The sequence below is a fragment of the Lepisma saccharinum genome, chromosome 14 (assembly GCF_977018435.1).
Source record: "Lepisma saccharinum chromosome 14, izLepSacc3.1, whole genome shotgun sequence".
Classification (NCBI taxonomy): Eukaryota; Metazoa; Arthropoda; class Insecta; order Zygentoma; family Lepismatidae; genus Lepisma; species Lepisma saccharinum.
This window is the reverse complement of record NC_139242.1, coordinates 44,973,294-44,989,850: the sequence shown is the minus strand read 5'-3', so window position 1 is coordinate 44,989,850 and position 16,557 is coordinate 44,973,294. Positions and strand designations below refer to the sequence as shown.

The following is a 16,557-nucleotide window of genomic DNA, read 5'->3' as shown; positions in this document are numbered from 1 at the left end:
CCATGTTGTCTATACAAGCTTCAGCTCACCTTTCCCCAAACTGGGTGAAGCATCGTCCCCAGATAGGAATTTCCACTTCGAGCTCTTGGGGTGCGGCAGAGTAAGATTTCTTATCTTGCCCTTCAGTTATAAAAGCTCACATTTAATGTTTTATTGTTATTACTATTGTTTCACAAATCAAAGAATTGGAATTCAATTTAATAGACCATGGTGTTGAACTTCAGACCTGAGTCCGCTTATCGAACTGCAAACTGAACTGGAATTGCTTCCTTTCCATGAACATCAATCACTTTGCTAATGAACAGTTCTTTGTTCTTTGCACTTTCTTTTAGAGATATTATTTTATAAGATGCCTCGTAATTTTCAGTCTTTTGTGGCACCCCTCGATCATGTTTTTACGCTACAATTTCACAATTCGAATTACATGAAGTTTTTCCAGATATCTCAGGGGAGCAAGTGCTCCCTGGCCTCCTTTTCTATGGGCGCCCTTGAAAATTAACATTACGAATGAATTTTAAGCATTTATGCAATAATGTTTTTGTTCCTTTAAAAAGCCAGCCCCCGTGGCAGATTGTTTAGCACATCGTGCTACGATGCCAGGAGTCTCAGGTTCGAATCCTGGCCTGGGCATAGACGTTTGTGAGTGTCCATTCATCATATCATCACTCATCCCCATCTTCGCAAATTAGCCAAAAGTGGCACAAGAAGCGAAGTAAGATATAGCAAATCAGTCATTCAATCAACTTCTTTAAAAAGTAACATGTAGAAAATCTATTGTGTCTGTAACTTTATTTTTAATTTAAGAACTTTCAAAACATATATTACGAAACTAAAACGAATACATTACGTGGTTTCTAAATTACTCACGTCTCTTTTGTCTTTCTCTTGGAAAATGGTATCTATTTTGGAAATCATCTAAATCTGAAATGTCTACCCAAGAAAAGTTTGAGCTAATACTAACGATTACCATCACACGCAAGCAAAGAAATTCCTAGAACAAACACGTCTTACTGACTTCTATTGTAGACCCAGGACTCTATGTTTTAATTTTTTCCAAAATTATTGTATTTCTGTAAATTGTTTTAAGAATGAAACATAACTCCAGAAATAGTAAGTCCAAAGAACTCAATCTTTAGTCACTTATAAGGCAAAGGACTGGAGAATGACTAGAGAGTAACTATGAGAAATATTTATATATTGAAGACGGAACTTCCTGCTGCAAATTTATGACGAAAATATGGTAAAGATTTCTGATAAAAGCGAGAAATGTCGTCAAGTAGTTTTGTACAAAATAGATTATCTGTAAGTATCTTCAATAGGTGGGTTTCATGTGACGTCAGGATGCGCACTACCGCCTTGTTTGCAGGCAATTTTATTTGTCGTTTGCAAGGAAATATCCACCATGTAGCGTTCGTTACATCTGCACCAACTACACGTTTATTTTAAATCACGAATGTCTGTGTTAGTATCTTCTGTCCGCCGCTTGAATTCCGTATGCTTACAGTTTGTGACATAGGTGAAACACACCTATTATCTCATAGTCAACGCAGCAGTTGCTTCAAACATAATTGTATTATTCTTACTTCCTCTGTTTGGTGTATGAACTAACCACACGATTGTTTTCATTTTTTGTTAATATTTTGGAATATTTTGAACGTTTACTACTTTCCATTGCTGATACACTCCCTCTTTTTTCTGATAAGAGTATCTAACTGATCACATAAAAATCAATAACATTGCTGCACACCTATGAATTTTGTCTAAATTCCACTAATCAACCTGACGTCATCTTTCATCAGTAAATACCCTGATCGACCAACCTGTATGTACTTATCTTGATCATGCATGTAGATCTGACAACATGGCACTCGGTTGCCATGACAAATGGTGCTGCCATCTGTTATCGAAAAATTATCGTAAAATCACCTTTAGTACGGCCTTAAAACTGTTGTTTTATTTGCATTGAATTAACCATTTTGGTGATAACATGCAAGATACCGTCAAGAAGTATTATTGTAATTAGAACATAGAATACAATTTTTAATCTAAAATTTACTACATGTTGTCTTTGGCATTGGTGTGTAAAGCTATATGATGCCATCAGGTGTTTGGAGGTTAAGGAACCTTCAGAATTGAAAAGTGAATACTTGTTGCCTCCAAATATCTTCTACGGACCTCACCAATGATGTGGTGGTAACGTCATCATTTTGTAATCAAAGGCTCCTGGGTTCAATACCCATTGAAGGCACATAGTTGTTTAGATCCCATCTTCAACTGTAGGTCCAGTCTCATTTAGCCTTTGTGTGCATAAAGTGAACTTAAAAACAAACTTCAAGAATCTTCAAAATAATTTAGTTTGATTATTAAATACCTTGTTGCTATGGATTTGTTTACCTATGACATATGTTTCCTTCTTTCAGAAAGCCCGTGCTGAAGGACGGCAGCGAGAAATTGAATCTAATATTTCTTCACTTCGTAAAGAGCTCAACAAAGACTCGTTGAAGAATGCTGACGATCGATACAAGGATAAGTTTATTGAAATGAAGGTAATGACTAATGTCAGTCTGTTATTTGTAAAGAATGGTAATCAAATGGATGCATTATTTACACATTGGAATTGGATGTCATGATTCCAAAACTTGCTTTTTCCTTTGAATGTCTGATAGTTTGCATACTGCTAATATGTTACTGATTTATGAACCTTGAGCTAGTAGCATGTTTGAAAGTTTGGCATTGACTCACTGTCGTTGAATGATGATGTTAGTTGAAAACTGTATCACAGGATTCTCATTCTGCAAATACACTGGGTTCCAGTCTAAATCAGAGTATAAATGTTGACTTTGGTTTGTTATCTGGTCTATTTTCATGTAATCATCATCCATTCTCAAAAATTGTGTTAAATAACCAAGACTGCAACATGCTATTGATATTCATTATTTCATCTCCTTAATTAGCATGACTAATGAATATTTTACTTCAGGCTACATAAATTATAAGATCATTAATAAAATAGTCATAAGACACATGCCTGTTTTCTTCGTCTGAAGTTTCAAACCAATCTCCGTTCTCCATCAGGCAATGGAAGGTAATCAACAATTCATTCAAGTTTAAAATTGATTTAAAGAAAGACAGGATTAAATATGATAAAACTCGAAACATACTTTAAAAAACAAGGTTGTTTTGACTAAGAATATAGGGATGTGTTGCAACTTTAATATATATTTTTTTATGAAGTTAGCTGCATCATGTGTCATAATGTGAACATTCCTAGCATGAACCAATATCAAATTTTTGCTTATACCAATAAATTACCAATATAAAATATAATGATGACAATATTCTACCAATCCAATATCAAATTTCAAATGTTTCTTGAACTTGAATAGTTCAGTGGTCTCCTTAATTAATATATGTAACCATGTGACTGCAATAGGTTTTGCTAAAAAAAGAAAAGGAGCATTTATACATTGATTTTTCAAAACCAGGTCATATACATATGTTCTTGTTATAACAAAATTCCTTTTTTTTTTCTTTCTTTCTTCAGATCAATCCGGTACTCTATTGGCCTCTGCCAATGTACGGATATCAGTAAAATTACCGATAATTTTACCGATCTGATATATCTATAAATATCTTATAATTTAGTGTATTATTCTCACTTGGTTATAATTTTATGGATATTAACGTCTACTCTCCATTCCCTGATTTCTTTTGCATTGTAACATACATTTATTAAGGATGTTCTTCAAGGATCATTTGGAATTTTATATCAGATCAGTAGAATATCTGTTATTGGTGAATTTTATATCAGTACTTCATCAGTATGAGCCAAAATTTCATATTGTTCCATCCCTAAAGTTTACTAATGCACCAATGTGCATGTCTATACATTGTAGACCAATTAATATAAGGATATATCAGAACTTGTCTGTTCAGGAAATAAACACAACCAAATTTTCTTTTCATAATGTTACAATGTGCAATTTTTATTTTCAACAGTGTGGTTTAAAATTAATTTTGTATGTTCTCATAGTATAACATACAAATATTAAGACTGTAATAAGTAGTTACTTGAGAAAATGTGAAAAGTGAATAATTATTAGAGTATATATTTTTGTCGCAACTATCTTACAATGTTGGGTTGGATTGTGTAGAAAAATTCAAGCCACGTTACACTTCATATTTTATTTAAATACTTTAGATATGCAGTATATTTTTTAAAAAGATAAAGTTATGTATTAGCATAATAATATAAATCCAATGGTTCAGTAGTAGCATAGTCACCTTGTAATCAAGGAGTTCCTGGTTCGATACCCGGTAGAGTCACATAGTGGTTCGGAACCCACTTTAAACTATAGGTCCAGTCCCGATTAGCCTTACTGTGCATAAAGTGGACTTAAAATACCAAATCAACCAAATAAGATAAATATTTAATTTGTAAACTAATAATTGACATTTTATTTTGAATTGGTACAGGTATCAGGAAAATTTGTATTGCTAGTGTCAAAATTTTTCATGTTCTAAAAGATTTAAAAGAATATGTAAATGTTGTGATAATTTCAGATTTATTATTATGTATATTATGAAGGTTTTATTATATTTTTATATCTTGTCTACATCTAGGTAGAGGATGTGGCCACCAGTGATCTCAATAAGTTTTTTATGGCTGTAGATAGAGCAATCATGCACTTCCACAAGGAAAGAATGGACACCATCAATAGCATTATCCGAGAGCTTTGGAGGGTGATCTACAGAGGAAATGACACAGACTACATTGAACTGAAAACAGATGAGGCTGATTGTACTGCAGGTAAAAGCATTTTAAAGATTAAACGTTTATTAAATATATTTTTTTAAATGTGATAATAATTATGTAAACTGAGGTTTTATATGCACTAAAAATATAAAAAATAAAAATGAACTTAAATAAAATAAACAATTCAAGTCAATCTAGAAACATCCATTTGCGTAGAATTCCCCAGTCTAATAATAAGTTACAAATGTGTGGAATAAGGATGACACCTATACATTAGCAATACCAGTACTAGAATATTTTTACATTTATAATCTTTCAGGATAGTTGTAAATGTTAAAATATAAGTATTTCATTGTAACCAGTGTCAAATAAACCTTCCTCAGTTTTGGTTTAGAATGTTGATATATTCACTTGTGAATAGCAGAATATGACGGTAACTGTCATTTAATTATGAAATGCACCTTTGCTGTAGTAATTGGTTATTTTGGTGCATATTAAATCAATCAAGTATAATTGCACTCCTGAAAAATGAAATGCATTTCTACATAATGCATAGCATGATCAGGCTGGAAGAGTCTCTGCTAACAATCTGCTCTGTGTTTTATGGAAGAGTTTGTTTATTATTGACATTTTATTTAATTCATTGCATTGTAGTCTTGGAACTTTGGGGCAATCTATAACCTCCTCCACTCCTTTCCCTCCAGTGTGTAGTTTGTGAGACTTTAGTTTATGCCACAGGTTTAAAACCCTATTGTCACATTATGATGCATTGTTGATATCTTTACTATTAATTATTTACTTGAATTTTTCTTTTGTATCATAAGCTTCCATTATTTGCAGGTGCTGATAAAAGGCACAATTATAACTACAGAGTTATTATGAACAAGAATGGACATGAATTGGATATGAGAAGTCATTGCAGTGCAGGTCAGAAGGTGAGTGGGATATTAAGTCTTAACACTTAACATGTTGGTAGGTCTAAATGAATGAAAACTATTAATCCATCAGTAGTCTGAATTAAGTAATAAAGACAACATTCATCGATCATTGCTTACAATTTTATGGATAAGATAATTCTATAAGTAGAGGCATGCATATTTCGTTTTTGACGAAAACACTAAATTTGAAATAACACATTCTAATGTTAATTTTTCATGTTTCTGAAAGGTGTGAGGTGCATTTTCCTACCCTGTTTTGTCACGAAATGAACTGCAAAATGCGAAATAGACTCTTAAACACGACGTGACACTTTCTGAAGTCTGAAGTATCCTATGAGTTATGCAATTCACTGAAAATTGATTAATTCTGCTGTAAATATTTGAGAAGCAAAAATGGACCCCTTTATACGGGAACTTTCACACTTTTTTTGAACTTTTTACAATAGACTATCATAAAATATATTGAGGAAACTGACATGTGAACCCGAGTATTCTAAACGTATTGTAATTTTAAAATTAGTGAACAAATATTATGACTAAAATAATTGCAATTCCAGAAAATGTATTCTATTGTTCTTGTAACAATAATTTCTTGCTGGTGGGATCCTATGACAATGATCAATGCTGTTAACGTACTGAGCCTAGCACTATTGATTGCTAGCACTATTGTTTTGTCATTGTAGTGGAAAATGGATCGCTTGCTTCTTCACTGCAAGTTGTGTTTGACAGTATTTAATGACATTTTTCTCTCTCTTTCACCATGGATATCCACAAGATTTCTTCCGGGGGTGGCGCAAATGAGGCATTTTTCCCTGGGGTGTGTGTAACGAAGCATGTTTCTCCCCAAAATAGCAATGCAGCTAAAAAGAACATAGCTGTTAGCCGGAATAAATTCAAATATGTCTGTTAGTTATCTGAATATTAGAATTATACAGATACTAATTAAATAAATTACATGGATCTCTATAATCTGCAATATCAAGATATTTATAATGTAGATTATCCGTATTTCCCATACGAGAGACTTTGTCTCTATGAACCTCCTGTAAAAGTAAGCGTTATTGTGGATTTTTTTTAATGCTGTTGCCACATTCAAAATTTACTTCAGACTGCTGAGAAGAAATGTAGCTGTAGAGAATTTTTTTCCAAAAACTACAGGAATTTTGTAGCTTCGCTACAGCTACAAATTTTGCTACAGCTACAGTAGTGCCGCTACAAGTAGCACACTACTTCGGACCACTGTATTTCTCTTATATGTAAATAAAGCAGCAGTTAAAGGGCTTTCACTCAATGGTTTATTTTTTTGTAAGTTATATATTTCATAAACGTTTCACACAAACATTCAACAATTTCCATTCTCTTTACCTTCATGCCATTCCCAGAACTATAAAAGATAGATCTTTGTGGAAAATACAGTGGAACCCCAATTTTACATTTTCCAGCATTATACATTCAATGTTCATGGTCCTAATAGAGCAAAATGCTAAAAAAAATTCCCGCATTTTAAGTTCTTTCAACTTTGTTCCCTAAAAAAATTAAAATCGAGGTTCCACTGTATTCATAAATTGATGAGATTTCAAAATCTGCAATTGGATATTTTAACTGGCATTAACAGTTTTCGAGTTGTGGTCCACTGTTCGTAATAAACTCAATGCTTGCTCATTGCATCATTTACAGTGATAATTGTGAACACATTTCTTATTACCCATAAAACGTAATACTTTCTTGTATTATTTCATAGGTACTTGCATCGCTCATCATCAGGATGGCATTGGCAGAAACATTCAGTGTTAATTGTGGCATTCTGACGTTGGATGAGCCCACAACAAATTTGGACCAACAAAACATAAACAGTCTCTGCATGGCATTGGTTGAGTAAGTCTGAAGTAGGAATTTTGTAACTTACTTGTGCATGCACCAAACTGTCACTCGGTTAGAACTTCTCATTTAACAATAGTGCTCAAAGTAATTGTAGTACAATTTTTAATTTAATATTAGTCTTACAAGGTTATAAATGTAATAATATACCGTATTTACTCGTGTAAAATGCACATTTTTTTTTTTTTTTCCAAAATTTTTGCCTCCAAAAACTGGTGCGTATTATGCACGGAATAATTTTGACAGCCAACATGAAATCATACAGAGTTATTCCATAATTTTGTGACACTTGCAATGATTTTTCATGTTCACAGAACCCTATCATGTTGTATATCGTTGTAAAGCTTAAATCCTGCAGTTTCTGAATATGGCAACAGTATTACATTCAAGATATAGATACTAATGTGAAATGCGGTTGAAATAATTTCATCACAAAATGAAGGAACGTTCCGATTTTTATAGTACTTCAGATGAAAGAAAGGATAAAGAAAAAGAAAATAATAATTAAAATGTATTACTGGACAAATAATATTATATATATGTAGTGTATAAATGCCTTAATGGAATATATCTTGTGCTTCTAACTGCTACTTTAAGGCTCCTGAATGTGCCTCAAATAAATGTTACGTTAATAATGGAAAAAGTATATATTTTGAAATTTTTCTTAGAAAAAGTAAAGAAGGAATGAGCAAAACAGTTGTTAATGTCAATGTTGTTTGAAGGCCATTTCCCACAATTTTTCACTTTGTAATATAATGTTCTGTGACACCAAGAAAAGCAGTGCCATTCTGGCAGAATCCGAGAATGCACCTCCTGTCACATGGGATGTGTATCAGTAGTATTTGTTGGGCAAGAAATAATGGAAAATAACTTCCTGACCATAGCAACAGTAGATATGATGTCATTCACTGTTGATCGGCATAGCAATAGCTTTACGACCTACAACTAAGAAAGCTATTTCTTGAAACTGGATTATACTGCGCATTATATACGAGATATAATGGTTTGTCACTTTTCCCAATCAAAAACCAGGGTCCGCATTATACACCCACGCGTAAATACGGTAAATATCAGATTGTGTATTTGCAATAGTTGTGTTTTAGATATGTACTAGATATTCTTGTGAGAGTGAAAATTAGAAACTTAAACTTATTGCCCCTTTGTTTTCCATTTTCCAATGTAATATAGAAGTTACATCAAAGTACATACTCATTATGTTCGAAGATATCTATCTGGAGTCATGTGTTGAAACATATTGACTTTCTCTGCTAAGACACTTGGGAAGAGTTCACACCAAAGGGTCAAGCAACATGAAGGAGACCAATTGAATGTAGCCTTGTGCAGCATGTAATTCCATTACAGTAAGACACGTTAACTGACTCATCCTCGGATGGTATGTGTAGCCTACCGCTTCACTTTTAAAGAGGTTTTATAAAGGCATTCATAAATGTGCACGAATAATGACAGTAAAATCAGAAATGAAGTTACATTGAAATAATAATTATAGGCATAAATATTATTGTGTTTTATTTAGACTTCTAGCACATATTATAGTTTTATGCAATGTTTCAAATGTATCTAATAGTAATTATTAGATTTAAACAAAGATCTATTCTCAGTCTGCCCCTTAATTACGAAGTTGTCACATCATTTATGTGCCTCTTCCTTTGTGTTTCTGTGCTGTTCAGTTTCAGTACAAAATAACATTTTTTTTATTTTACAGCATTGTGGGTAGGAGGTCTGCACAGAGTAACTTTCAGTTGGTTGTGATCTCTCATGATGAAAGCTTTGTGAAGAAATTAACAAGAGGCGGCAGCTTGGAATATTTCTACAGAGTCAGCCGAAATTCTGAGTGAGTAAACGATTTAATGAAATCGGACATTAGAAAAGTTAAAATTTTTTTGACCACTAGGATGTAGATTAAATATGGTGGAAAGGGACTAGGTGTTAACCTGCAAAGTTGCTAGTTCCGAAGTGGGCCTTGGCATTGGAAAATGGGGTTCTCTCCCCATGCTTGTCAAAACTTGCAAGTGCTACGGTGGGTATGGTAGCCCAGTCAATAAAGGTTTCATGTCGGGAATAATTCCGTAAAAGCTGAATTTTGACCAGTTGTTAGAACACTACTAGTAGTGCAAAATCCCAAAAGTCCCCGCCCCCTCCTTGCGGTGCTCCCCCCAGCACCCCCCCCCCCCCCAACATCTATTTCGCAGACTCTCAGTTACTGACCTATATCTCCGTAACCAATGGTCGTACGCAGGTCATCTTTCTTTATTCTTAATCCTCATTAAATGGGCTACAAATAAGATTCTGTTTAATTTTGGATAATGTTGGTGGTTTTGCCGTAATTTAAAAAATAATCTTCAAAAAGTGTTGTTTTTTTCTAGTGCTTTCTGAAGTTTTGAACTTGTAACTTTTGAACAAATTAAATGACAAAAACATGTTTCGAATAAAAGTTGTAGCCTAATTAATAAGCTTTAATTTAAAGTCTGCATTATTTTTACATTCATTTTTATTGTTCTTTCTATGCTTAAGATTTTCACATTGTTTTAGTTCTGACAGACAAATAGAAAAAAATGGCTTACCTATTTGAGAAATGACCAAATTTCTTCCATTTGGAAAACTATTTCATCTCATCAGCCACTAAATATAAAATGTTTATTGAATGATAACACCCAAATCTTTGAACACAATCATACACATCACATTTCCCTAACAATGCCAAATGAGTGGATGCACAAGGACAACATTTCCAACATCCCCCGTGACAATTAACGTGCTTATTTTGAATGTAATTGTAACTATAATTCTGAGAACTTGAAGTCATTTCGAAGCTAGCAGTTTCCATAGCGGAGATATCGCACGCGATTTGACGGGAGTTGGCGGCCGCGAAGCGTGCCGCCGTCAGGTGCACAAAGGGAAAAGTAGGACCCTGTATAATTATATAAATGTACTATTAGAAGTGAAATGTTACGAGGGTAATCCCAAAAGTAAGGTCTCCAATTTTTGTTTTATATACAAAGAAACGTTTATTGTCAATAATGTTAACATCATTTTAAAGCTTGAACATTTATCTATTTTTCTACATAATTGCCATTTCAGTTGATGCATTTTTGTAAGCGCTGTGGCAGTTTTTGTATGCCCATACCATACCAGCTCGCCGCCATGTCGTTGAGGAAGCGTTGAACCTCATCCTTCACCTCATCGTCGTTGCTGAAGCACGGTCTGGCCAAATGTTCTTTCAACTTGGGAAACAGGTGGTAGTCACTGGGTGCCAAGTCCAGACTATAGGGTGGGTGGGTGATGATGTCCCATCCAAACTGTTGCAGGAGGGTGACGTGGAGGCGAGCGTTGTCATGGAGAATGCTTACACCCTTGCTCAACATTCCTCTTCTCTGGTTCTGAATCGGCCGTTGTGAGTTTTTTCAGTGTCTCTCACAATAACTGTCAGCGTTTATTGTGGTCCCAGAAGCCATGAAGTTGACCAACAATACCTCCTTTCGATCCCAAAACACAGTTGCCATGACTTTACCAGCAGACTGTGTTTGTTTGAATTTTTGCGGCTTGGGCGAAGAGAAATGCCGCCACTCACGTGATTGTTGTTTGGTCTCAGGTGTGAAGTGGAAAGTCCAGGTTTCATCACCCGTAACAATCTAATCCAAAAAATTGTCGTTTACGTCTGCATAGCAGCGAAGAAATTTGCGGGAAGAGTCAACTCGTTGCCGTTTGCGTTCTTCAGTGAACATTCACCAACCCATCGTGCGCACACCTTCCGATATTGCAATTTTTCCGTCAAAATCCTATGAATGGTGCTTCGGGAAACCTTAGAACCAACGTACAGAGATCATCCAGAGTGATCCACCAATCTTCACGCATGGTTTGCTCAACCTTCGCGACTGTCTCGTCGGAAATTGACTGTCTCTCGCTTCTTTTTTCATCGTGAATTTCAGTACAACCAGCTGCAAACTCTCTACACCACTTGCGAACATTTTTGACATCCATGCATGACTCGCCATACACTTCCGTCAATTAGCGATGAATTTCAATCGGTTTAATGCCTTTGCGTTCAAAAACCGAATAACTGCGCAAACTTCGCACTTGGCGGTAGCGCCAAGTGGGAGCTCCATTGCAACGGCTGCCAAGCTAAGACTGAGCATCCCAGCGAGGTGCACGTGGGCTTGTTTGGGTGTAGGGAAGCAACCAACACAACAGTATTGCCAACTGCCAAATAAAAAGTTTCTTTGTATTTAATAGAAATAGGAGACCTTACTTTTGGGATTACCCTCGTAATTTTGTGTAATAAGTATAGTTTTTAAATCAAATTTAGGTTTTTATTAATCATTTTATCACTGAAATGCCATTTGATATACCTTTTTTAATCCCAAAATATGTCCAGTTTTTGTACCGAAATATTGATTTTTGTTCACTGTAAATATGTGACTATCTTAAAACAAACTTTGATGATTGCAACAACTTTAAGTTTTCAAAACCAAGGGTAAAAAAACAACTAAATGAAACTATACTATGATATATCCAATGTACTGTCCCCTTCTTCCAAAAGGATTTTTTTTTTAAAATATTGCTCATGGATGTCAGCATATGGTATCGTGTTGTGTAAAAAAATTGAGAAAAACATTATTACCATATCTGTTGATAGAAAAACAGTTGATATTTTTGAAAATAAAATATATATTTATCTGATGAAGCTTTATTGGGTAACAGTCAGGTAAAAGTTTTAAAAAATGTTTGTTTTATGAGTAATTTTGTGAAACATATGCTTTCATGTACATATGTCAAATTGTTTCTTCGTTTTCCAGGGGCAAGTCTGTTATTGAGAAGACAGCAGCTGATGAGTAATATTTTGCAAGGAAAGAATATGGTATTATGTGATGTGTATGTGATTTTTGTAAAAATTGTATTATTACATTTGCATTATTTGTTACTAAAGAACAATCTACTGTGATTTATTTTTCTGTTTGAGAAACATTTTTAGTAGAAAGTGACAAGAAAGTCCCTTGTTTAAATATGATTTGTTCCCATTATTCATGTTACTATAGTAAGCATAAGATGATTGATAATGTAGGGCTGAGCCCATTTCGATATATCACCACATGCCAATACCAGTGGTATCAGTATTGGAAAATATCGGTTGGATTTTATTTGACAATACTGACTGATAGTTTCTGGCATTTTTTGTCTTTTGCAGTGTTTGCAAAATGTCATGCAATACTTTTGCAGTCTTAATTATCTTGGAAATTATGCAAAATTTGAAGTTTCCATTTATTTTGCAACAGTATTGCGTGAAAAAAAGTTGGGTTTACATAACAGGAATTTTAATATTCTGATGTAATTCTTAATTTGGAACAAAACTGTAGTAAATTTGAATGGAATACTCACCCACCCATACACAAAATATTGATTATTTAAAATAATCATTATTTGAACAACTTTTTGTTACGATTTTTGAGCATCATTATCAGTACCGGTGGAAATCCGTAAGAAGTGTCCGCATTGATAGGGATATTGGCTCAGCCCAAGAAAAACTAAGAATTTATGTTTTCGTCTTACACCATGTGTGCACTGTGTAACTCTTTCTTTGCTCTATAACAGCACATAATATTTCAAGGATATAAGTGAAAAGTCAAACTATGCTGGCTACCCTAGTTGCAACAGCTAGGCAAAACCCACTTGCCAAAAACAGAATGTGGTGGAAATCCAATTTTACATTCCCAGAATATGTAGGGGTGGGACAGATGAATTGTGTTTGTATGCATGTCAGTTTATTTGTAAAATTATTGATCTGACATTTCTAAAAATAACCTGTAATGTAGTTAAGTTTTACCGTTTTGTCATTATTTTTATGAATACGAGGCATGTGTGAAAAGTAAAGATACAAAGGCCAATATGCATTCACATAATTTTTATTTTACAAAACTTCAGCTACAAAGTAAGTACTACCTGAAAAACTGTATAACATGTTACATCGGGGTGAATTCTTGATAGATGCTGCCATTTCACACTTGTTATTCGAACAAAACTTGGTGTAGCACTACCAAAAGAATGTGAGGAGAAAGGGTAAAGATCAAGATCAAAGGTAGTGTAGCCACGTCCTAATGTGATATAGGTTTACTTTCCGGATATGCCTCGTATTTACAATTCATATGCCATGAGTTTGTAAGATAAATGTATGTTACAGTTTATTTTTCTCAGTTAAAACCTATTAGCCATATGTTTACATGCATCAATTAAGGAATTAATGAATCGTTCAGGTTCTTTGTGAAACATTTGTGCTTTTAGATTGGATTTGTAGAATATTGGTTATCAGTATTGACAAGTGTTCTACTAGTATCAGAGAAATTTTGCCATTAGTTCACCACATCAGAAGAGTTTCTGACCTTGCTTCTTTCTGGGTTGATCAGCAGCTATGTTCAAGTAATGTTGTGCTCAATGAAGAGTTATTCAGCATACCTATAGTACAACACCTCATTTACATTATGAACAACATGCATAGTATTTCTAAGAATTGAATTCCTAAAAGTTACATGAAAATGAACAAAAAAGGTAGGAGTTTAGAAATAAGTGGAAGTAAACAAAAAGTAAATAAAATCTACCTGGCATTAGTGTTCGTCCTTGTTCAACAAGTTCAAATTTAATTTTACATAATCCAAAAATTGGTTATGCAAGCATGTAAACAATAGTAAGTCATTTTATTCTGATTAACATCTGGATGTGTTTGAGCTAATTTATTCTACAGTTCATCGTTCCTGTTCATTTTCATTTATCTCTCAGCCTGAATCAAACCGGCTCCACAAATTATCCTGGTTTCTTTACATTCCTCTTTTCCAATTTTTATTTCTTCTAGTACTAATATTCATTGTTTTTCTTCTGGGCCATGTGCTCCATCCACATGTTTTTATCATTCTTCCTTTTCTTCCCATTTATTTGCCATGCCTTCCACACATCCTGACATAAAAAGGTATGTATACTTTCCGAAAGCATTTCACTGTTAATTGTTCAAACATAACTTGGAAACAGATAGTATTGTATTTTGTCAAATTATTTTCAATAAAGAAAATATTTTAATAAAATAATGCTTTATTATATAAAAAATATTGTGTGTGGATATTGAGTCGTATGAATAAAAATGTTGAACCTGCTCACACAATGATGTCTGCTCCAGTGGTGAGCATGAGCATGTGCTCCCATTTTGATATGAATAAGAGCAAGTTCTCATAAACTGACCAGATGCTTACACAAGCATGCGCACATGTATGTATGTCACAAATTCATAAAAATATTGATGTATCCGTGACAAATTTCGTTACGCTGCCGCAGAGACTAAGGTACCATATGTTGAAGTCTGCCACCTCTGAGAATCGAGTCACGATTGCTGCTACTGTGAAATGAGAGCTGCTTACATCATACAAGTGGTGGACAAATTAATATGAACACCCATACGAAAATTAGTAGTAATTCATCCTTGCAGTACAGCCACGCCACCTGATGACAACCTACAGTAAAGAAAGTAAGGTGTCTCCAAAACAGAACAGTGGGTGAAAATTGAAACTCACCGACTGAGATATACACACCAGTGTCCCAGATAACTTCAGAGATGAAGTCTCAGCTCCAGGACCCTGTATCAACCAAAACTATTCAACAGGAACTGCTTATTTGGAACATTCATGGCAGACTGGCTATTCCAAGACCATTCATGGCACCATGTACTGCTGAGAGCACAGAGGCTGGACACAACAAAAGTGGGGGCAGGTCATCTGGTCTGATAAATCTGCATTCACATTATTCCATACCACCGGGCATGTTTGGATGTCAAGAATGTTTGCAGAAGCCTTTCACGCTGACTGCCTCCTTCCTACTGTTAAGTATGAAGAAGGTTCTGTGATGATGTGGGGTGTGGTCTTGGACCGCTTTTAATTCGCCACGGAAGGATCAGAGCAAAGGAATATCGCAGCATTCTGGACTAACATCTCCAGACTGTATCCTAAGATGACAGTATCCCCATTCACGCTTCTTTGTTTGTCAAAGTATGGTTTAATGTACATGAAGATGAAGTGGAACGTCCCATCTGCCCTCCTTATCGCCTGATCTTAACATAATTGAACATTTGTGGAGTATTCTGGGAGCCGAAGTACATGCTAGGTTTCCATCTCGAGCCACACTTTCTGAACTGAGCACTTTGCATGAGGAATTAATTCGTATTCCCTTGAAAATTGTGCATGATATACACATGTCCACTCAGGTCGGATACAGGCTGTAATTAACACCAAGGATGAGTCAACTTACTACAAATTAAGATGTTTGTGTTGTATCATGGTGTTCATATTTTTTTGTCCACCACCTGTATATTAACAGCGACAGCAGATTGACAATTTACGTTTTTTTGTGCATAAAACAGTTTCAAATATCGTTCAATAACAGAACTTCCAATTGGAGCAAGTTCATTCATCCATTCTTCCAAAGACTATTATAAAGAAGGGACCTCAAACTAAATAATAAGCCTCCTTGCATCTTCATAAGGCTGCATAATTTCCAACAGGAAAATCTTTGATGACTGGACTATTAAATGGGCACAAATGATTTTTCAATTGTTTGTTACATTGTTAAGAAATTGTATCTACATGCTTTCAATTTTCTTTTGAGGGAGGGGATAAAAAATAATTTTCTTTCGCTTGGGATAGATTGGGGGGGGGGATGCACCCGATGCTTTTCGAGGCTGGTTGAGGCATCTTTGGATCGCACACAGTCATGAGTTCGGCCATTGTGTTGGTGATATGATCAGCACCATGCTCTGGTCACTTTTACCTCCAGGTACCCCATTTTATTAGAGGCTGGATGAATCACAGTGACGTTTTATGCAGGGACATGTTCAGAAAAAAATCTCGCATGAAATTAGTACCCAGGATTTGAATCTGGGTCTTCCCTGTAGCAGTCAGATGCCTGATGCTCTACCAACTGAACCTCTGTGATCCT

At 34.8% G+C, this 16,557-nt stretch overlaps 1 protein-coding gene across 2 annotated transcripts in view; it reads left to right on the top strand.

Annotated features, from left to right (window-relative positions):
- rad50 (DNA repair protein rad50) overlaps positions 1-14,616 on the top strand; it is a 112,629-nt gene extending 98,013 nt beyond the window's left edge. For both annotated transcript variants that reach the window (XM_083135504.1, XM_083135505.1), the window contains exons 24-29: positions 2,421-2,546; positions 4,624-4,810; positions 5,597-5,691; positions 7,436-7,569; positions 9,296-9,424; positions 12,387-14,616. In XM_083135504.1, the coding sequence (XP_082991630.1) occupies positions 2,421-2,546; positions 4,624-4,810; positions 5,597-5,691; positions 7,436-7,569; positions 9,296-9,424; positions 12,387-12,426 (711 nt within the window). In that variant the 3' untranslated portion in view covers positions 12,427-14,616. The remainder of the gene's footprint in view (positions 1-2,420; positions 2,547-4,623; positions 4,811-5,596; positions 5,692-7,435; positions 7,570-9,295; positions 9,425-12,386) is intronic.
- Positions 14,617-16,557: the final 1,941 nt, after the last annotated feature.